The 21,990-nt window shown below is 45.4% G+C and overlaps 1 protein-coding gene across 5 annotated transcripts in view; it reads left to right on the top strand.

The window, feature by feature from the left end:
- nav2a (neuron navigator 2a) overlaps nucleotides 1–21,990 on the top strand; it is a 169,140-nt gene that overhangs the window by 56,201 nt on the left and 90,949 nt on the right. For 3 of the 5 annotated variants that reach the window (XM_023817430.2, XM_072718113.1, XM_072718112.1), the window contains exon 1: nucleotides 16,273–16,583. The exons of 1 other annotated variant lie outside the window; for it this stretch is intronic. In XM_023817430.2, the coding sequence (XP_023673198.2) occupies nucleotides 16,347–16,583 (237 nt within the window). In that variant the 5' untranslated portion in view covers nucleotides 16,273–16,346. Of the gene's footprint in view, nucleotides 1–16,271; nucleotides 16,584–21,990 lie in introns of those variants that run through there. One more of the 5 variants, XM_023817415.2, reaches the window with a different exon arrangement.

Raw genomic sequence — 21,990 nt, 5'->3', positions numbered from 1 at the left:
CTTTCAGTAAATTTCGCAGACCATAGAATTTTCCAGGCGGGAATCAGGGTTTGTGTCGGTGCGGCAGCCCAACACTGACTGCACCGCACATCCATGCCACTGTTACAAGGTCCATTAGAGGCTGCTTGCCAGTGAGGAACACTTCTCCAGACCATACTGTCTGCTGTGGGGCTGCTTTAAAGGCCCAAAAGGGAAAATCAAGTAAAACCAACATCCCGGTGGTGCAGGCATGTTAAAGTATGCTGATTCAGATGAAAGACTGTAAATACAGATTAAACAATAAAAATGTTCTTAGGTTGATTTTATAGATTTTATTTTTAAATTTGAGTTGATATTTAGGCCTTCAATGACAATTTGATCATTTAGGTTAGCAGCACCCCCCCCCCCCCCCACACTCAAAAAAAATAAAAAATACGTGGGGGAGGATCTAACTCCCCTCTTCTCTGCAGTGTCTTGTGGCCTTTACTTGTTTAATTACTACAGCTGTGTTGCACAGAACTTAATTTTGCTTTGAAAACACTGCAGGCACAGCAGCACGTACCCTTACTATGAGAAAACTGTTGGTTGGCAAGTGAATGGTCAGGGCTTGCCAGATGGGCTGCTGTCCATGTCACAGGCCTTTTTGTGTTCTGAGTATGGGTGAGCGATATGGCCAAAATGTCATACTACAACATATTCAGTTAGAATCATGAACTGCAATATTGATCACATTTGTTTGTTGACAGACCAACCAAATCGCAATATATGTACAGGGCTCCAGACAGACCATGTAGTTGCATTTAGTAGCATCCATCCATCCATCCATCCATCCATCCTTCCCAGCACCAGAAGGGATCAAGGATTGATATGTATGGTTGGGTATTGAGAATCGGTTCCATGTTAGAAATGGTTTACAATTTTTAAGAACTGAAAATTCTACATTCTTTTATTGGCGTGTGTGTGTGGGTCAGATATACATACATTGTGGGGACCAAATCTAATAAAAACCTGTTATTTTAACATTTATCTGGGAAATGTTAAATAACATTTAAATTCTAGCCCTTAAAAATATGGCAACCACAGTTTTATTTTTTTGGAGAAAAAAAACACTTGTTTTGTATTTGTGGCAATACATATAAGAAAATGAGAGGCCGCTTGCAAGTGAGAAACATTTCTCCACATCTCAATACCACAGTTCCTTTGTGAGTATTGAACCATCAGTGGTTTACTGAACAGGTTGCTAAAATCCTGTGTACTGTTATTACACCCCTAACATACATGTAACTATTCTGCTAAAGCTGGGCTCAAACCAGTGATCTTCCAATCCCACCCACAGAGGCTTAGCCTGCTGAGCCACACAACAGCCCACACATACCAATGGTTTGTAAATACTGCTCTTGATTGTAGCTAATCCCATGTACATACTGTAAATAAGAATGTGTATTTTTTTTTTGTCTAGCTTTTTGTTGCGCAAAAGGAACATGTCAGAGTAGTGGTGCAGTGGTGCAGGGCCCTGATTGTGTGGCCAGCATGTTCTCCCTTGGCTTTGCCCAGACCCCCACGGACCATGAAGTGGTCGAGGTCAGCAGCCAAAGTCTTCGGCAATGTATTCATGGTATTTGTGATAATGGCTCAAGGGGGTGCTGCTGTGTTATTTCCAGTTTCCAGGAAGCAAGCTGTTGTTCATGCGCATCTTTGGGCCGGGCTCATTTTAAGAGGGTGCTTCTGCTACGTCTGAGGCTAAAGGTCCCCTGCAGAGCGGGGAACTCAGCACAGCTACCCTCCATGCTGCCTGACAGTATTTTGGCTGACGGCACTGCCATTCATCTTGTTCAGTGACACCGAAGACATAATCGGATGGGGGCAGGGGGTGAGGCAGAGTGAGCTGTGAAGAGCCAGCAGGTGCATAATGTTTCTGAGTCGTGGTCACATCACAGACTTGAAGGCTTTCTGTTGCGTTTCAGCTGGGAGACTGTATACTGTTTGTACCTATGAGGGTTCAATACAATTCCCAATTGTATCATAGCTGTAGATAAATGTACCTTTTAAGGTACAGAAATGGACTCCAAGGAACATTTTTGTACCATTGGGGGTATATTAGCTATCAATGTTGTTTGTACTGTACCTTGGGGAACAAAATTGTACCACAGCTGTACCCTTTTTCTGACTTTTCTAATCATGCTGAGCCAATATGGTAGCAGTGTAGCAGAAGCTCACGCAACTCCCAGCAATGCTTAACCTAGCTGTGTGCTGGGTCCCTCTCTGCGTTAGAGCCAGCCGCATGGTGCTGTGTGCTGGGTCCCCTCTCTGCGTTAGAGCCAGCCGCATGGTGCTGTGTGCTGGGTCCCTTTCTGCGTTAGAGCCAGCCGCATGGTGCTGTGTGCTGGGTCCCCTCTCTGCGTTAGAGCCAGCCGCATGGTGCTGTGTGCTGGGTCCCCTCTCTGCGTTAGAGCCAGCCGCATGGTGCTGTGTGCTGGGTCCCTTTCTGCGTTAGAGCCAGCCGCATGGTGCTGTGTGCTGGGTCCCCTCTCTGCGTTAGAGCCAGCCGCATGGTGCTGTGTGCTGGGTCCCCTCTCTGCGTTAGAGCCAGCCGCATGGTGCTGTGTGCTTCTGGGAACGTCCCCCCTCCCCCGGCAGCACGCTCAGGGCCACATGCTGACAAACCCCCACACTGCTTTCTCTTTCAGCAGATGTTCCACCACCTTCCTAGCCTCAGCAGTCAGTACCCTGGAACACCCCTCTACCCCCCAAACAATGGCAAGCTGCCATAATGTTACTTTAGCAGCACTTCAGGCAATTTCACGTACGTTGTTATATTAATTATACATTATAAGATGTGTCCTTCATTCCAGGCACCTTGATGTTTTCTGGTGGAACCATACCTCTGTGGCTTATTTAATGAAATTAGCTTGATTTCCATAAGATGGTTATCGTAGCTGCATCAGTGCCAGCTTGCACACATGCCTGCATTTGCCGCAATATGCCCTGTCGGCTGGATGCTCCCAGATACTTCATTGGCACAGTGTGTTTATTCAGGAGCAGGTTCCTCCTTATCACAGGCAGAGGCTGGGCAGCCATAGTGCCCAGCTTGCCAGGGGATAGAACCGGAACTGTGCTGTGGCACCTTACCGGCCTGCTGTGAGATACAGACGCAGTGATAGCTCTGTCTGAACTGGGCAGCTCCCACCAGCTGGGGCATTTTACGCTTCATTCCTCACATATGCACACGCAAGGATACAAATGCACACACATGTCTTAAATGCTGGTGTGGGGCAGGTGGCCACAACACAGGGCTTCAGGGGTTTCAGGGGAAATCAGAAACACATTATTTGCTTCACTCAACTCCAAATAATTGTGGAGTTCTGAATTTCAAAAGGTTAGTCCCAGATGTTTGTTCTCCTTCCAGCTGATGCAGAAACAATAAACAGTGTAGTAAAAGTGGTCTGTCGAGAAAACAGTGTGAAGTTAATTTAATCGATGTGCAAAGAAAGGTTTGACCCAAAAATCAATGTCTTTGTGGTGGATTATAATAGGGAATAGTATATAATGGGAAGTATCTTTTCGTTACTCTCAAACTGTTTAGTCATGAACACTGAGTTGATGATGTCATGCTGAAGAATATATGATGATTCTCTTTGATTTATCGTCATAGGAGGCTTGAATTGTGAATTGTATCATCTTGCCTGAGTGTGACCAGCATTTGTACAGCAGTGTGGTGTAAGTTGGGTTTGTTTCTCCCCAGGACTGTTAAGTTGTCTGGGGGTGTGTTGGATTGCCCAAGGGGAGGTACATCCTGGAGACCTACCAGGCCCCTGTGAGCCGTCAGTCATCACAGCGGGAAAAGCTTTATCCCTCAGTGAGCAGAACCTCCCATGCTCAGCGCTGTGTGGCTGACGGTGTGTAGAGAGAGCAGCTGGCCTTCACGGGAGTGTGTTGGGGGAGCATAACCCTGTCTCTGAGTCTTCTGAGTCTCCTGAGTCTTCTGAGTCTTCTCACTAACAAAACAGATCTCTCGAACAATTTGAGTCATACAAGTTTATTACTATCCACAACTATACTCGCCAGAACCTGTTACAGCTTTAATCCTTCATACACCTGGATGTTCTAGATGCTGTGCCTTTCCTAAGCGTTTAGCAGCAGGCAACCTCTGCACACCTGAATTATCAGCTTTGAGGTTACATGTCCTGAATCACTCTCTGATGCCCCACACTGGACACAATGGAAAATGGCTAAATAGTGTTAAAATATGGGGAATAGTGCAGACTGGAAGTCTTATTTTGGAAGTTATTTTTTCATCCTTGTACCTGAAAAGAGACGTATCCTGGTGAGTCTGTCACAGTCTGCATGTTTGTTTCTCAGTTTTTTGCTGCTCTTGCATGACTCAGCTGTGTTGTGTTTGCCTGAATAGTGTTGCCCTGTCTGTGAGCGTCCACAGTGGCCTGCTTGCTTATGGAACACCTCCCTGCAGCACTGAACAGTGAAGACCTCACCCAGACTGTGCGTTATCACCAGGGCCTGGAGGCAATGATGGATGGGGGAATATTTAATGGGTTTTGAACGGTGACAAGTTTATTTAATATTGAGTAATAAAATTGGATTATGAATATGAATATAAACACTAAGAATAATTATGAAAGCCACAAAGCACATGCTTGGAAATTAAAACAATTATATTAATGACATTCAAACTGTACGTATGCATTTTTGCTGTCAGTGATTTGCCACGGTGTTGTTCTTTGCCATTATTGTACTTTTGAATTCTTCATATTTTACTATACTGATTCTCTGTGCCACTGCATAGAAATATTTAGACCTGTTGCAATCTTTTAACAAGAGAAATAATCATGCAATCAAACTATGCAATTTGCTATATTAATGTTATTATTGTACAGTTTGGCAGACCAAAACATTGCATTGGCAGCAAGAGACAAAGAGGCTTATTTAAGGGTGAAAAACACCCTTTCATTAAAGCCCTTAGAAGAACTAACATAGACACTGAACAATCACTGATACACATAACAAGGAAATGCAGGGAGATCAGACAGTAAGGCACACACAGAGTGGGCAGTATACACAATGGCTAAAGATACACGAGGATTGGACAGGGTTCATATATGACATAGACAAGGATACACGGGATAATAGGGAATACAGCACAAGTCTTTACAATAATACACAAAGGGACTATTTACAGTACCGATGGAGCATGCTGGGATATGTTAATTAGCCCCGCTATGCAGAGCTGTCCCATCAGCACTACAATTATTGTTGTTGTATAATCATTATATGGAGGTTACTATCATCATCATCATCATCATCATCATCATCATTACTATCCACCCAACCATTTTATGAAACTGCTTGTCCAATTCAGAGTCACAGGGAGCCCAGTGTCTATGCTGGAGGCTACAGACACAAAGCAGGGAACAACCCAGGATGGGGCACCAACCCATTACAGGGCACATTCACACACCTTTCACACCCACAGGCAATTTGTCAACTCCAATTAGCCTGAGCATGTTTTTGGACTGTGAGGGGAAACCGGAGAACCCAGGGGAAACCCCATGATGACACAGGGAGAACATGCACATTCCACATAACTGGAGCCATAGTAGAGAATAGAACCGTGGTCCCAAATGTGTGAGGCAACAGTGCTAACTATAGCACCACCATGCACTCTATCATTACTATATGTTATTATAAACACTAAAAACTAAAAACAAATGACATGCATTTATTTTTTGCAAGCACAACAAAACACAACAAGCTGCTGTTTGCAAACATATTTCCCTCAGAGCACATAATGCTTGTCTTGTGGTCCACGCCCCTTTTGCGCATATTGCATTGTTGAGGAGGTGGATGCAGAGGCCATTGTTTTCGCCGCCCTCACCAGTCAGGCTAGTAAGCGTGGCCTCTGCTGCCTTGAAGGAGTGATAAGGGCTTTCCCCAACTCCTCCAGAAACTGCAGTCTCACATTATTTTCATCTGCCTTCCATGATGGATTTACCTACCTCTAAATAAGACTGGCAATGTCAGCCACATTAAAAACAAATGGTGAAGGGGCCAGCATGCCATTTTCCTCTTGCAACTGTGAGCTGCAGTGACCTTATCAAGGATGTTCTAACAACCTCTTCTTTAAAATTTTTGCAGTCTAGTACCATCTGAAGTTTTGTCTTCACCCTGCCACTCACATGAGCACTATCATGGGTGGTACTTATAACCAGTATGTTATATTGGAAGATATATATTACACAGTAAGATATATTGGAAACAACAGCTGTATCACAGGTAAAACAAATTTAGATGAGAACACTGCTTTGTCTTTCACTGGCAGTAGAGCAGACTGCAGCTCAGGCTTGTTTTGGGCCTGTACACAGTGCCCAGCATTGTTAGTTTCTCTTTGACGAGCTCTTTCCCAAGCTCAAAAGACGTGAAAAAATTGTTACAGGTTGTGTTGTGACCACCGAGCCCTTGGGTTAAATCCATTACAGCGGTCATGGACTGGTTCTTTTTTCTTGATCAGTCAGCCGGTTTACCAGTGTGCAGTTGGACTTTCCAGGCGTAACTGGATTGCGTGCTGAGACCCAGCCATAATTTAATACTTTCTGGATCCTTTATGCATGTACTGCCGGAATAGACAGCAATCTGCAAGAGCACATAAAGACAACACGTATTTGGTATCAAATAAACCAATTTGCTAAATATTTTAGAAAAATGAAATTTATTGATAACACTTTACAATATGGCTCTTTAGTAACTTAGTAACTCAGTTGCTACTCAAATACAAATCATGAACAAATATAGTAGCTACTTGAGATAAAAGATGTGTTACGATTCATTTACGATGCATAAATATGAGATCAATTGTAACAGGACACAGCGGGAACAGGGTACCCAATTGTAATGGGACACAGAAGGAACAGGGTACCCGAATGTGGTGCAACCAGGAAGCCAAATCACAGGATGGGAATCAAAGTGAGGGTTCAGAGCAGATATTGTAAAGCTAGATAATCTGTGCAGGGGAGTGAAGGAACCGGTTTACATTCGTGATGATGCAGGGGAAGGAGGACCCTCTAGCACACCGAGATGGAGGTCGGGATCAGCTTGGGTGACAGGATCTGGGAGAACATGCACACAGGAGGAAACACAAGCAAACAGGGAAGAACAGGCCTGACAAACTGCTCAGCATAACAAGGCAAAACCCCTCAACGACTGCACCCTTTACCTGGTTTTATACTACTGGCAATTAGAACTAAAATGAAGCAGCTGAATTGGATCGTGCAAGCGGGTGTAGTCATTGCAAACGATCCGGGTTTGTCTTCACATCAGTATTTCACCTTTTGTGATATTCATTTTCTGTTCCTTCAGTAGTTCACAAAGGTTTAACTACTTTAAAAAATAAGTAATAAAGAACATAAGTTAGTTACCATTGAATGGAATCACCTGGTCATCCTCGGGTATGTCATGGCTGGGGTTGTACAAACAAGGCAGCTGCTCTACCCAGATGCCCTGAATGTCTCTCATGGCTGCCGGTTTATCCGTCTTTCTCCATGAATCTCGTGTTTCATGATTGTCAAAATTGCAATGTTGCTGAGAGCACAGAACATCTTCAGGACATAATTGCAGGAAAAATCGGCCTTCCTGTGATGGAATCCCTCAGACTAACAGCAGTTTCTCCTTTAGATCTGAAGACTGAAGAATTACTAACCTGAGGTAGGCACTAAACTCACTGTGATTGATCTCTTGTAAGTCGCTGTCAAACCTCCTCTTCCCCTCCAGCTTTGTCATTTCTGTAATTATATCTTCCACTGGCCTTGAAATAAACATCTGAAATGCAGATAAAGTATCATCTGTCCATGACTTACTCAGCCTTGTTGGCCCTGGCGTGGTTTTCACTATAAACTCCCTGCACCCTTTTGTGTAAATGGTGTTGAGGACCACCATATTTCACCATTTATAGAAAATTCTATGGTAGCAGGCAGACAACGTATGGCTTTAATAATCACCGTATTTAGCAGCTACAAGGACAAAAGATATTAAAAAGCTCTCCATTCTAAATGAAATTTTATAAACAAGAATAGACAAAGCTTACAGTGCTTTTCCTATCCTGGCAACCCATCATCCAGAAAGCGCCTGTGTGTTATTCCTTGTGCATAGCGCTTGTGCCACTGTGGTATGGTATTGAACTTTGCATAGTGTACAAACCACCTTTTTGTTTTGTGACAATTTGAACTACTCTCATAATTACGTAGTGCTATTGAAGAAAAACATTAAAGAGCTTTAGAAATCATAAAGGCAATTTAATAAAAATAATTTTTTAAAAATACACATTTTCAGCGTCAACATCATCGAATACTAATTGCAACAGCCCTACTTTGGGGTGAGTTTTGACTACTCATTTACTGTAGTAGATCTTAGACTGCTTTAAAGCTATTTTTAGTGTAATACATTTTTCTGTTGCCATGGAAGCCCAGTCAGGTTTGAGGTCGAAAATCTTTGAAAAGAAAACAAAACATGTTTCTCTCTGTCAGGCCTGTATCTCCAGACAGAAAAAGTAAAATGTTTACATAGTATAGCACCTGTCAGAAAACAAAAGGGTGTGGTTTTTATGTAAATGAAAAACCTTACTACAGCCTCAGTTGATTCTTGGTAAGAGACAGAACAGAGCACTTCACAGACAGAGGTGACTGATATACTCGTGGATGACAATGTGGAGTGGGAGTCAATTGAAGAAGAGTTTCATAAGAGGACAATCTGGGCTTATTCTATGTTGATTGGCGATACCTGTGTGTGTGTTTGTGCGTATTGGGCTTGTTGGGATCAGTGTTGTTATCGTAAATTAATTTGATTTTCTGGAGGAAAATGAACCATTTAGATTACAAAAGCATGTTGCAGGGTTCTTTGAAATTTTCATTTAATGAATTTGGATCTCTTCTGGGGGTGGCCCGGTGGTGCAGTGGTTAGCACTGCTGCCTCACAGCAAGAAGGTCCTGGGTTCAGTCCCAGTTCCTTTCTCTGTGGAGTTTACACGCTCTCCCTGTGTTCACGTCTGTTTCTGCCGGGGGCTCCAGTTTCCTCCTACAGTCCACAAGCATGCAGGGCAGGTTGATTTGTGTGTGCATCCTGCAGTGTGTTGGCAACTGGCCAGGGTTGGTTCCCTTCTGCACCCATTGTTCCCAGGATAGGCTTTGGTCCCCCCCCCCACCACCCCAGTTGGGATTAAGCAGTTACAGTGATGGATGGATGGATGGATCTCTTCTGAACAAATTAGCACATTTTATGCAATAGCACAAACAAAAATTTTAATGGCACAATCCGGCACAAACGCGGCACATACGATTGAGACCAGTTTGGTTGAAATCTGAAACATATGGGGGGGGGGCAACTTCACACAGGTGCTGCACCGTGATTCGGACACACCCATAAATGTTAGTTGCGCTTTGCATTTTATGCTTTTCGTTAGATCATCAAAATAGAGCGCGGTATGTTTAGTCAAATTAACCCCAAAGTATACTTAACCATTCACTAACTGCTGTGTGAATACTTTTTTTATTTGTCTCATTTAATTGTTTTAGGTTTTTCTTTTTCTTTATTAGTTTCAGAGAAAATTCATTTTTTCCATGCTCCTGAAAAATCTGGTATTTGGAGGTACCTGTTTTCCATAAGACAGCGATGATATGTTTATGATCCTACAGTACTTACAGTACTGACTTATGATAATGGTACACGGCCAAGACTGTATAGGACACAGCAAAGAAGGGGACGTAGAGTACGTAAGAGACAGGTGAGGGGAGGCTCATTAGGGTTAAAGGGGGGCAGAGAAAGGAGCTCAGAGTGTTAGGAGAGAGGTGCAGTGAGCTCATAAGGTTCCAGCCTCTCAGTTTGGGGAATGAGCTCAGGACCATGCAGCTTGATGCCCCACAGTCTCCTGGACCTTGGGCTACCTAATTCACAGTAGGGATGGGTATTACCAGTAACCTTAGGATACAATACATATCACAAGACAAGGACACGATACAGTAGGTTTCAGGATGCAGGGTCATTTCGAATACTGATCACATTCTTTATGAACTACCAGTGAAGTAAGAGACACATTCTTTGTATAAATCAAACACATTGCAGTGCTCATTTTTATTTCTTTTCTGAATTCAAGAACCATATGGGCTAGGTTATATATATATATATACACACACACACACACTTATGTGGTCGAGGTACAGATTGCTAAGGGACATTTCACCAAATATTAGAGGGGGTGTATTTGTATATTTGAGCCTGTATGTATAATTTTGACCCAGAAAACCACACTCCCTTACAAGTCAGCTTCTTAAACCCAGAGCCCAGGTTCTGCCCCAACAACACACATTACTCAGGTTAATTTCTACTCAAGGGAGGCACCAGCGGGAGCAAAACTACTGTGTTCACTAAAAGCGAATATGGGATGAAGAAGATCATTTATGGCGCTTACATTATAGAAGGAATTTCAATGATTTTCTGATCCATTGATCAGGCTGTGGATTTGCATTTTAATAAATTAATGTATTTCCTGCTAGATAACTAAATCTTGCTTTCCCTATTCCGCCCTTTTCGTACTTCTTTATTGAAAATTTCCATTATCTTTGGTTACTGCTCTGGTTTAAAATGAGTTTTTTTTTTAAATGTAAACATCCAGCTTCCTTCATAGTTAAGAGGTAAAGCATGGTTTGGCGCTCTAATTATGGCCTGAAGCATGGTAATTTTTTCCTTGTTTCCTGAGGAGGGCTGCTTAACTGATGGCAAATGGATAAAGTATCCTAATTATTGCACATTAATTATGCAGTCTTTGTTAATGAAAGCAGGCCTTACTGTACATGCTATCACATATGCTATGGCTGGGGTTTGCACAGTAATTTTCTTTATCATCATCACAGATTTATGTGCATAGTTAAGGCCCAGTGTCTTATTGAAGGCAGTAGAGTCACGTCACACTAGGGGGAGCTGGGACTGGGAGTCAGTAGGTCTTATACAGGTGGGGGCACTGACCACAGAGGCCTGGGTACCTGTCCCATTCAGAGTATTATTGAGGTCATCAGCTCTGATACCTTGCTGATAAAATATGTTTTAAAATAACTTCAGTCACCTGAAGCATCACAATGGGAAGCATCGTACAGCGCTCACGTCAAAGGGAAGGGGGCTTGTCCTACGATGCCCATCCAGCAGCTCCCCATTCCTCACTAATTGCTCATTTCAGCTGAGCTGTTCCTGGTTGCTCCAATAATCCCTGATACAATCTGTACCAGCAAGACTTAATTTCCTTCTAATACTGTTATCAGTACCCATTGCATTAATTAAGTCTTGCATTTAGCAAAAAAAAAAAAACAGTTTCCTGCAGTTACTGCAGTTCCTCTATCACTTGCCACAGGAGTAGAAAAATGCCTGTGGCGGCACAGTAAGTCACCAGATGACATCAGACAAGATTAATTAATTGTGGTGTTTGTATACTGTGTGGAGGATCAACGCCTTCAATGGGCAGACAGCTCACTGTATGCTGATGCTAAATGAAAGCATTGTAATTGTTGATGAATGATGCTTCCTGCTTTTTGGTTCAAGTAATTTGCATTATGATGTATCCTCTTCTCATTTACAAATCAGTTTGTGCGCATTTCGCTCCGTGCCGCTTTGCCTGAGGCGTCATCCACTCAGTGTTTTGCCTGTGATCTCTGAGAGCACATGGGGTTACATTCAGCACTGACTGTCAGACAGCTTCATCTCTGTGTCTGCCTGCCTGTCACTAAACGCCATAACTAATGTCCCACGTGAAGAGCCCCCACCCGCCACCCCACCCCAGCCATATCCTGGGCCTGGGGCTGCTAAAGGCAGTGCTCTCTGTCATCCCTGGGGCCAAGACGCCCTGATCCTTTGCTGGTTCCTTCTTCAATCAGTTCTTTGTTTCTTTAAGTATCTGTTGGCATTTCTTGATGAAGGTAATGCTCAATTTTGCGTGCAGGTGTGGATGTAGCTGTTGAATTTTATTGCAATTTTCATGGGAGTTAAACATAAAACTTTACCTACATTTCTTTTTTTATTCGTTTTTTTACTGATCAGGCAGGCCAGTAAACCCAGCTTCGGCGCAGCTTTACTCTGGAGACAGCTGCTGGGCCCACTTTCTGACCCTCACTTCTGTGTTGCAGTGGAGATCAGTGTCTGCTAAATGAAACTGAGCTTGCACCGTGTTTCTTAGTAAAGGCTCCCCACCTCTGAGAATCTGCAGATGGTATATTGCTGTCCCACTGGTATGCAGTACTCTCTACTCAGAATGAAGGCCTGTGAAATAGGCCTTCCTAGATGGAGTAGCAGTGGACCCATCCCCCATGGCCTTCTGCAGCTAAAGGGGAATCCCAAGCTGGGCATGTCTATGGCTTAAAATAGGGGAATCCTTGCTCCTCTGTGCTAAAAGCCCCCTGCGCAGATCAGATCAGATTTAGCTCAAGACCTCTGCTGCTTTACTTATCTTCCTGTAAAGAAGGTCTATTACTTTGCTGTGACTTTAAGTGAAGTAAAGTGCACATGGTTATGTATACAGACTGTTCCCAATTTACGACTGGGTTCCATTCTGAGAAATAGGTCATATGTTGAAATGGATGTATGCTGAAAAAGGATAATGGCACTGACTGTTAGGTGTGAGGATGAGACCCGTCTGAGGCCGGATGGTCGCGTTGCCATACAGTACAATACGTTCCCATGTGGTTAGCGTAGTGCTCCTGGGTATATGGTCGTCTGATTTTTTATTTTTAAACTGTTGGTTGTTTTGTGCGTGTCATAAGTTGGGGACAGACTTTATCTTCTGTCTGTGGGGTCCTAGTGATTCATTAGTCGTGTTTCACGTGGCTTCTATCCTGCTATGTTGTGATATGCTGGGTTCCCAGGCCGGAGTGGTACCATCGAGCAAAGCACATTGGGTGTGGATCAGACCAGTGTCACACCATAACGAACCCACCAGGCTGGGCTGTGACTGAAATTTGCCTTTATTTGCTTCGCGACCTTGTGCCTGACTTAAATTAATTTGGCAGATGTCTCTATAGATTCTCAGCAGCACACTTGTGCTTTGAAATAATATCAGAGAAATCTGTTCAGATTGCAGTCACAAAGGCTAGAGTCTAATGTTGCTCACTCAGGATGAATGACTTGGAAACACTTTGCTGCTCTTGCCTCTCTGTCATACAGGGATACCGGGATGGAAAACACAACTCAGAGCTAATGAATGCATGCCGGGTATAAATAGCTCCATAAGGAATGTGTCCACTTTAATATCCAAATGCAACTAATGCTGAGTTACTGTCATTCGAATTCAAAGGCAAATGAAAGCCAGTGACTTTGCCAAACGGGGTGGATTTGTGTGTGACATACGCCATGGCAACGCTAGATAAAGATTCCTGTTGTCATGGGGACTTCTTTCTTTCTCTGTGGAGGATGGATGACACACTTGACATAAATATTTAGTAGATTGATCATTAAAAAACAGCATTTGATATGCTAACATTCTTAAAATATATTCGCATCGAAAAAGCATAAAATATATTTTTACTCTGAATTACAGGATGTGTGAGTATAGTTGTGTGTATTAATTATGCAGTTATTTGGTTCCACTAGATAATATAATGCAAGATTGAAGTGCAAAGTACTTTCATCGCAGTGCATTGGGCTGGGATGGTGGCTGGGATTTTGAGACCAGTGGGAGCAGGGAAAGCAGAACTGGACCACTGGCTGCATGGGAGGACACAGGGATTATCTCTGCTTGCCTGTTCTGTCCTATGGGCATCCAGGTGGCCGCTCTTAGATTGGCCTGTATGTGCAGGGCAAAAAGAATGGCATAGAGCCTGAGCTTATTGCTGTGGGGGCCTTAGAAGGAGCGGAGCCTGCCTGTGCCGTGTGAATCCACTGCCGTGATGCAATGAGCTGCTTTCTGGTGTGCTGTGCAGGAGGGGCGTGGAGACGGAGCACACTGCCACAGTGTGAGCTAGGTGGGGTACACACCCCTGCACTCCTGCCCGGTGAAGCATGCATCGATTAGCATTTCAATGGAATTACAGTAATTACAGTAATTGGTCTGATGGCAGGTTTTCCTCATGTCATCGTTTTTGCATACACCCTAATCAGATTTATATGGGGACGTCTGTTAGTCTAGAATGCAGTAAACTGGATTATTGCTGGAGCAAAAGCTAGGCAGCCTTCCTGGGCTAAAATGTGCCTTGGTGCCTAACGCTAAGTGACTGTCTTCAGGGACCCAGATGTGAGGCAGCCTGGGACTGAGTGTCCATCTGCCTATTAATCGCTGAGGTAACTGTCATGCCTCAAAGCAGAACACCAGCTCTTAATTTTCATCTATTTTCAGCTCTTTTACGTGTGTGTATTTCGGCTGGTTAAACACCATGAATGTTTAAAAGCCCTCTAATCGTTTCCAAGGATTTTTGTTGGCACAACATGCCTGGGCGTCTCTCAGTGATGTATCTAGGAGGGGGGGGGCACCAGAGCCGACGCTGTGCTGCAGCACTGCCTGCAGGCCGGGCCCAGGGAGAGGCCCCTCCTCACTGCGGGATCTGTGTCCAGCCCCCCCTCCCGTCTGCACGCCTCCCTCCCTCAGAGACTGTGGGCAGCTGGAGTAGCACAGTTTGTGGCTGCAGCCACGTTTCTTATTAGTCTCAACTCTGCCAGAGATGGCGAACATGAGTTCATTATGGAGTGTGTGAGTGTCTCTGTGTGCGCACATCTGCCACAGCTAGCATTGGACTGGCAAAGCGGCACGTCAGACCTGTGCAGGGACCCAGCACAGCAGCATAATCAGACCTGAGACCCAGAAAAGCAGCATAATAAGACCTGCAGCCTAGCAAAGCGGCTGTCAACCCTGCACAGAGACCCAGCAAAGCGGCATGTCAGAGCTGCGCTGAGACACAGCAAAGCGACTGTCAACCCTGCACAGAGACCCAGCAAAGCGGCATGTCAGAGCTGCGCTGAGACCCAGCAAAGCGGCATGTCAGAGCTGCGCTGAGACCCAGCAAAGCGGCATGTCAGAGCTGCGCTGAGACCCAGTAAAGCGCCACATCAGACCTGCACAGAGACCCAGCAAAGCGGCATGTCAGAGCTGCGCTGAGACCCAGCAAAGCGGAATGTCAGAGCTGCGCTGAGACACAGCAAAGCGGCATGTCAGACCTGCACAGAGACCCAGCAAAGCAGCATGTCAGAGCTGCGCTGTGACACAGTAAAGCGGCATGTCAGACCTGCACAGAGACCCGGTAAAGCGGCATGTCAGACATGCACAGAGACCCAGCAAAGCGGCATGTCAGAGCTGCGCTGAGACACAGTAAAGCGGCATGTCAGACCTGCACAGAGACCCGGTAAAGCGGCATGTCAGACATGCACAGAGACCCAGCAAAGCGGCATGTCAGAGCTGCGCTGAGATCCAGCAAAGCGGCACATCAGACCTGCACAGAGATCCAGCAAAGCGGCCTGTCAGAGCTGCGTTGAGATCCAGCAATGCAGCGTAATTGGACCTGAGGCCCAGAAAAGCAGCAGAATCAGACGTGCGACCCAGAAAAGCAGCGAGTCAGACCTGCAGCCCAGCAAAGCGGCATGTTTGACCTGTGAGGAGACTCAGCGAAGCGGCGTAATCGGACTTGAGACCCAGTAAACCAGCGTGTCAGACCATCACCTGCGGCTCTGCTGTTGCTTTGAGGCACAGTGAAGTTATGGGACTTGAACACTGCGGTTTTCTTGCTCGTGGGAGGAAAGAATGACCATCACTCAGCTGATCTACCTCATCTGCCATGTCCGTGTAGGAGGAAGAGGGGGCATTGTCTCCTTAGGCTCCTGTCCAAAGTCATTAATGTCCCCAAATTATATCAGTTGACTGGCTATTGTTGAAGGCAGAGAGTCCTAATCTGTGGTTGTTGTTGCATCGGTAGCCCCCTGCGTTTGCTGCCGGGCTTCTTCTGAGCGGTAATGGGGGGATGGGGAATAATGAACTGGGAAGGTGTGTATGGCAGATGAGGGAAGACCGCAGGGCCCCACCTCCTCTTCATGAGGAGACACCCAGGGCCATTTTCAGCTGCTGGCTCCTGGAGAGGGAGGCAGAGGGATTTTTCCGTAGCTGCCGCCTGCTTTAATTAGTGCGAGGTGGACAGGGGGGCCGGTGCACTGTGTGCACGTGCTTTCCTGACGGAGAGCCTCTCATGTGCACGTATGTGCACAGACCCACTCAACTCGCTCCTCCCCATCAGAGCGTTCCTGCCTATCAGGCGCTCTTCAGCTCTCTCTCTCGCTCGCTCACTCGTCCCACAGGCTGCCTGCCTGCCTCCCTCTCCGCCGGGCGTCTGAGAAAGCGGCAGAAGAAGATGCCGGCCATTCTGGTGGCCTCCAAGATGAAGTCGGGGCTGCCCAAACCTGTGCACAGTGCCGTGCCCATCCTGCAGCTTCCCGCCCAGGTTGCTGCCCTGCAGCCCTGTGCCCTCAAGCTGGGCGGTGTCAAGCCCACCTATTCCAGCCAGATCCCCCTGAAATCACCTCAGGGGCCTGAGCGTGAGGGCGATGGGGCCCCAGGGAAGAGGAGTGCGACAGGAGGAGATACGCAGGTCAGAGATCAGTTTCAGCATCATGCCAGTTTGCAGATGGATTGCTATCTGCCTCTGTCTTACGCTGCTTAACCTTGCAGCATAAGATCTATAGCTGTATGCTGTTATGGTGCTGCATTCTATGCTGCTATGCCTGTATGGAATAGAGCTGTACCACTAAATCTGTGTATGTATGTATGTATGTGTGTATATATATATATGTGTGTGTGTGTGTGTATGGTATATATTGTAAAACTTTGTGTACTATCTATATACAGTACTGCTGTACCTCTATATGGTATTCTGCTATACTCTTGTATGCTTCGTATCATTATACCTCTATACCAGTGTGCTTGTGTGTGGTATACTGTATAGCCATCCAATGCTTCCTCTGAACACGTGTTTTGGGACCCAGTGTGGCAGGTAGGAGCAGATGCTCCTTGGAGTGCCGTGGTGTGAGGGAGTCTCCTTAGGCACCTGCCGTATTTAGCGCTGGAACCCTTCCCAGAATGCCTGCATTACACAGCGATGCGAATCCCCGCTTTTATAAGGCCACAGAGGGTGATGAAGTAGCTGGAGGTTTTAAGGGGGATCTAAGTGAGAAAGTCACCCACTGCCCTGCCTTCGTCTGCCATTTCACTGTTTGCTACCGGCGATTTCAAATACAAGCATGTTGTCACAAGCAACCGCCAGACCCCTGTGCGTTTGTGTCACCAGCCTGTTTCTAAGGAGGCAGCACTTCTATTTAAAGACGAGAGCTTTGAAAATACTCGCTCTCTAAACAAACTGACTCTCTCCTCCTGGAACGTGCCGCTGGCTCCATGTCCGTTAAATCTGTGTAAGAGGTCGCGTGGCTCTCAGATTAGAACGACTGCTCTGTTTCCTCCTGGGCTGTACAGCGATGCTTTTTAGACTTGTAGCACACCAACAGCTAATGTTTGATTATTTGGCTGCAGGTTGTCATTTGCGGATCGTGCACCGCAGGTTTGGACGGCAAGTGGGGGGGCTTTGGTGTGCCCGGTGACAGCCGTGTGGGTAAAGGCTAAGTCAGGCTCCGCCATGCAGCTTGCCATTGCAGCGTTATACTTGTGTGAGCTGTCACTCGTGTGACCGTGTGCGTCCTGCTCTTTGCACGGTCACTACTCTGCTAGGCCGGCTCTCGTTATATGCTTTGGGGCTGTACGTGGGATAGAATCCTGACATGTGAGCCGGCCAGCCGGCTCTGCTTAATAAGCGCCCTGTCGCAGATGAGACTCCTGGTAATACAAGAGGTGACGCTGTAACATGACAGCGATCTGATTGGCCGCTCTGCTATGGGGTTGCATGATCACCTCCTCATAGCCCACACGAGATATCCAGGACAGTAGCTGCGTGCGGCGTGGAAGCTAATCGCTCTCCTCGTCAGTGCCTTCTGGCCACACCCCCTGGCGCTAGGGATGCTACCCCAGGAAATCTGCACATTTGCCTATGAATCAATGCAAAATGAAAAGTAAAAAAATGACACGTATAACAATGTATACATGTGTACATTTCCACCTCTTCTTCATTCTAAAAGCAAAAAGGCTTTCAGTGACCTCAGTATTTTTAGATGAATTCGAGAGGAGTTTTGGATATGAAGATGAAGATGTTTATGGACAGCAGCAATGCAGCTGCTGATGGGCTGCCTGGGTCCTCAGGATGGGCCTGTGGCTGACCCTGGGCTCCTGGGGGACAGAGGCTGGGCGGGGGCTTCTCTTTCGGTCTGTCTGCCTTGCAAGCTTGATGCTTATAAAGGGCCGGACCTTCACGGGAGGCTGTTTAATGATTCTTATAACAGAGATGCAGAAATACTCGGAACATACTGTGAGCCGTATTGACTCAAATTTAGTCTTTTTAGTATTTTTATTGTTGTGTAAGTAAAAAAAAAAAGTGGGATAGGATAGGATCAGATTTTTTTGTCCTCTCAATTTCTAACATTTATATTGTTGTAAACGTGTAAGGTAGGGTTAGGATGGCCGTGAAAAGCAAACAGTGCTGCCATCTACTGCTAACTGCTGGAATCATTCTGGGTTTGCGGTGTGACAGTTGGCAGACTGAACTCCTAAATCCCCTGTGAATCAAGCTTAAACTACAAATCTGTGTCACATCTCTGCGAAACACATCTTGCCTAAACAGCTGTGAACAATGTGAGCAACACCACAGTGCAAGTAATCGTCTGTGTGTTTTGTTTTCTTATAGGGAATATGGCCTGTTAGAATGGCATGTGCGCTATAGATCCGATATGCACTCCGACGGATCATCCCTGCTAATGTGTCAGTTTCAGAGATTAAGCGTCCTTCTCATTCCCTGAAAAAACGAGCCTGGCAGCAGTCATGCCAGTGGGCAGCCTGTCAGGGGGTATTTGGCATCATGAGCAGAGGATGTTGTGGCTGAGATGCACTCTGCGGGCAGTAGGGCGGTGAGGGAGGGGTATGGCAGGGGGTGTGGGTGTGAATGTGGGTCACGTATCTATTACATTGTGGGGACTAAATTCGTATTTTGTTTGGTTGCTTATGGTTAAGGTTAGGGCTGGGTAGGGGTTAAGGTTGTCATTGTTGGGATTCGTTTTTTTCCCCATAGAAATTAATGTAGATTCCCCACAAAGATATGAGTACAAACATGTGTGTATGTGTGTCAGGGATACCAAAGAAGAAGAAATAGGCCTGGTTCATACTCCCTGGGGACATGGCTGTGCCGTTATGCATGCACTCCCGTGCTGGACCGTCCGCGATCCTGAATGTTCGTACTTAATGCCAACACACCAGGCAGCTGTGTACTTTGACCTCCGGCCTGGGGGGGCATTGCAGAGCAAAGCTGCTAGTCTCATTTCTGAAATGCAGTATGGATACTGTGATAAAATTAGAATCTTAATTAAATAAGAAAATAGCCAAAATCATTTTCACAATCTGAAATAAAATAATATACAATAATACATTTTTTAAATGAATGAAAACTATAAATATTGCTTCCAAAACTTACTGAAATAAAGTAAAAACAAATATCGAGAACTCTCTGTTACCATTTTTAATACTTAGCTAAAGTAATAATTTATCTTTGAGCCTCTTGCAATGTACTTTAATCATAGAAATAGTCAATAGCACTACAACGTGACATTTTGCAATAGTTAGTCTACAACTGTCTGTCTATCCATAATATTAGTAAAACCTAAAATATATAATAACTAAATATATACATCTTTAAAATAAAAACAATGAAACACCAAAAACTAAAACTGAACTAGATTTCAAATGAGAATAAAAAATAAAATAAAAAATAAATGAAAAAATGATATTACTGATGCAAAAACCTACCCAGGTATATGGTGTTCCCTTACCAATGTAGTTGTATTTGTATTGTGTCTTTATAATCCTATAGTGAGGAATCACAATCTTTCTGACTGCCTGCTACTCTTCCTCTGGCCAATGAATGGTCGGGTTATACTTGTGTCACTGAGCAGAGCTCCTGCATTGTTATGATTTTCGAGTGCTGCCGGCATTCAAGACCAGCCCCTATGACGGAAATTATGTTGCGGTCACCGTGCAGACTGTGGCACTGCCTCATCCGCTCATACCAGCCTTAAGAGAGGTGCTGTGCCAACAACCAGCACGTTGCAGACAGTCTTTGCTGCCCCCTAGTGTCTGATATTCTCGCATTTCCCACGGTCACCGAGGATTCATGCCGAGACAGGCTGTCACCTAAAGGATGCCAGTGCAGACTGCTCCTGTGGAGTGCAGCGTGTCTGAGCCCACGTGTGCTTTTATGTATGCATGCCCGTATGTGCACCTGTGTGTGTGTGTGTGTGTGTGCGCGCGCGCTGACTGTGTGAGGCTGAATGATTTTTAACGCCCCATCTCCTCTGCTCCTCCTCCACTCTGAGGCCGGCATTGCTGCAGATGCATTCATCCATCAACAATAAAACGAGTGGCAAACCAAGCACTGGCAAAATAGGGCTTGGAATCAGTAGGCGTAGAGGGGAACTTTGCCATTTTCTCAAATGGGCAGATGTGGGTGACGAACTAAATTTGGATAAGGCTGAATGAAGAATGTCAAAACACTGGAGAATCAGCATACATAGCACTGCTTCTGTCATTAAAAAAATCTCCCCAGATGGTTTTGGTTACGAAAGATCTCCATGTCAGCAAGAGAATCTCTGATTTTATCAGCCTAGTTTGTGGTCCTGGCCTTTTAAGCTGAAGCAGAAGGTGGTGCGGAGTCCTGGGATGAGGCTGAGCCACATGCCACCGTCACAGACCTTCCCCTTTGTCTGAGCCGGAGAGCCAGCTAACCCTAATTCGCTGGGTCCATTTACCCATTTGTCAGTATGATAAGGCCCTTATCTTAATAGGAATTGTCAAGATAAAGGGCCATGTTATTTTCAGTCTGCCACTGTCTGTTTTACTCAAGAAATATAATTATATATGGACTGTAAATATGTAAAATGTAAAAAGGTGTGGAATACAACACATACTAACAATATATACCTATGCACACACACACACACACACACACACACACACATATATATATATATATCTGCTGCAAACTGAAGCGATTGCTATTACTTATCATACAAACTATATTATCAGGTACTGGTATAAAAATTAGTGCATTTATTTAGTTTTAATTAATTTCTTTATTATATTACATTTTGCCTGTTAACGGTTCATCGGTTCATACCATGCAATTAGACCATTAAATCTTGTTAGTGGCCCTGCCTGACGGCTGGCTGCTGGTGCAGAGGGTGTGGAGTGCTCAGTATGTTAGCGCTCTCTGCAAAGCACCAGCTTGCCCTCGAGTGACGAGTGGCTGCTAACCAGCACAGCAGGGTGCCCAATCAGGCTTGGGCAGGTGCTCTGACGAAGTCACACTATTGGATACGGCCAGGTCAGTGATGTCATAGGGTGGAGAATCACCCTGTCTGTGTGACTCTGGAACCAAGGCTTGCAGATGCTTGCGGTTTGCTCTGGTTGTCATGGAGATGCATGACATTAGATGAGCTATAGAGTTATATGTGGTGCTCACAAGCACACATTAGACATCTTTTGTGCATAGCCCCATATTGTTGCCCCCCTTCCCCCCTGAGTGTTTTGCTGCTGTCCATTTCAAAACCACCCACATCCCTTTTCACACCCCCAGCAGCTCTCTCTGAGCGATCAGTGGAGCAGCAGGAGATGCTATATCATGCACGTATTGCGCATTAGATGTCGCTTGCAGGTTTGTCATTCATGCCGTCTGGGGTTTTGCCCGGGAGTGAACATGGAGCATAGGGCCGCTGCTTCAGCATGATAAGCCCATTGTGACCCAGTGTCTGACGCTGTCTTCACCAGTGCAGGATATGGGACTCCTCCTCCAAGCTCCATTTGAAAGCTGTGAGGATTGTGGCTGCAGTAGCGGGGATGAATGCAGCCCA

The sequence above is a fragment of the Paramormyrops kingsleyae genome, chromosome 11 (genome assembly GCF_048594095.1).
Source record: "Paramormyrops kingsleyae isolate MSU_618 chromosome 11, PKINGS_0.4, whole genome shotgun sequence".
Lineage (NCBI taxonomy): Eukaryota > Metazoa > Chordata > Actinopteri > Osteoglossiformes > Mormyridae > Paramormyrops > Paramormyrops kingsleyae.
The sequence above is the reverse complement of the archived record's forward strand: the minus strand, read 5'-3'. Positions and strand labels throughout refer to the sequence as shown.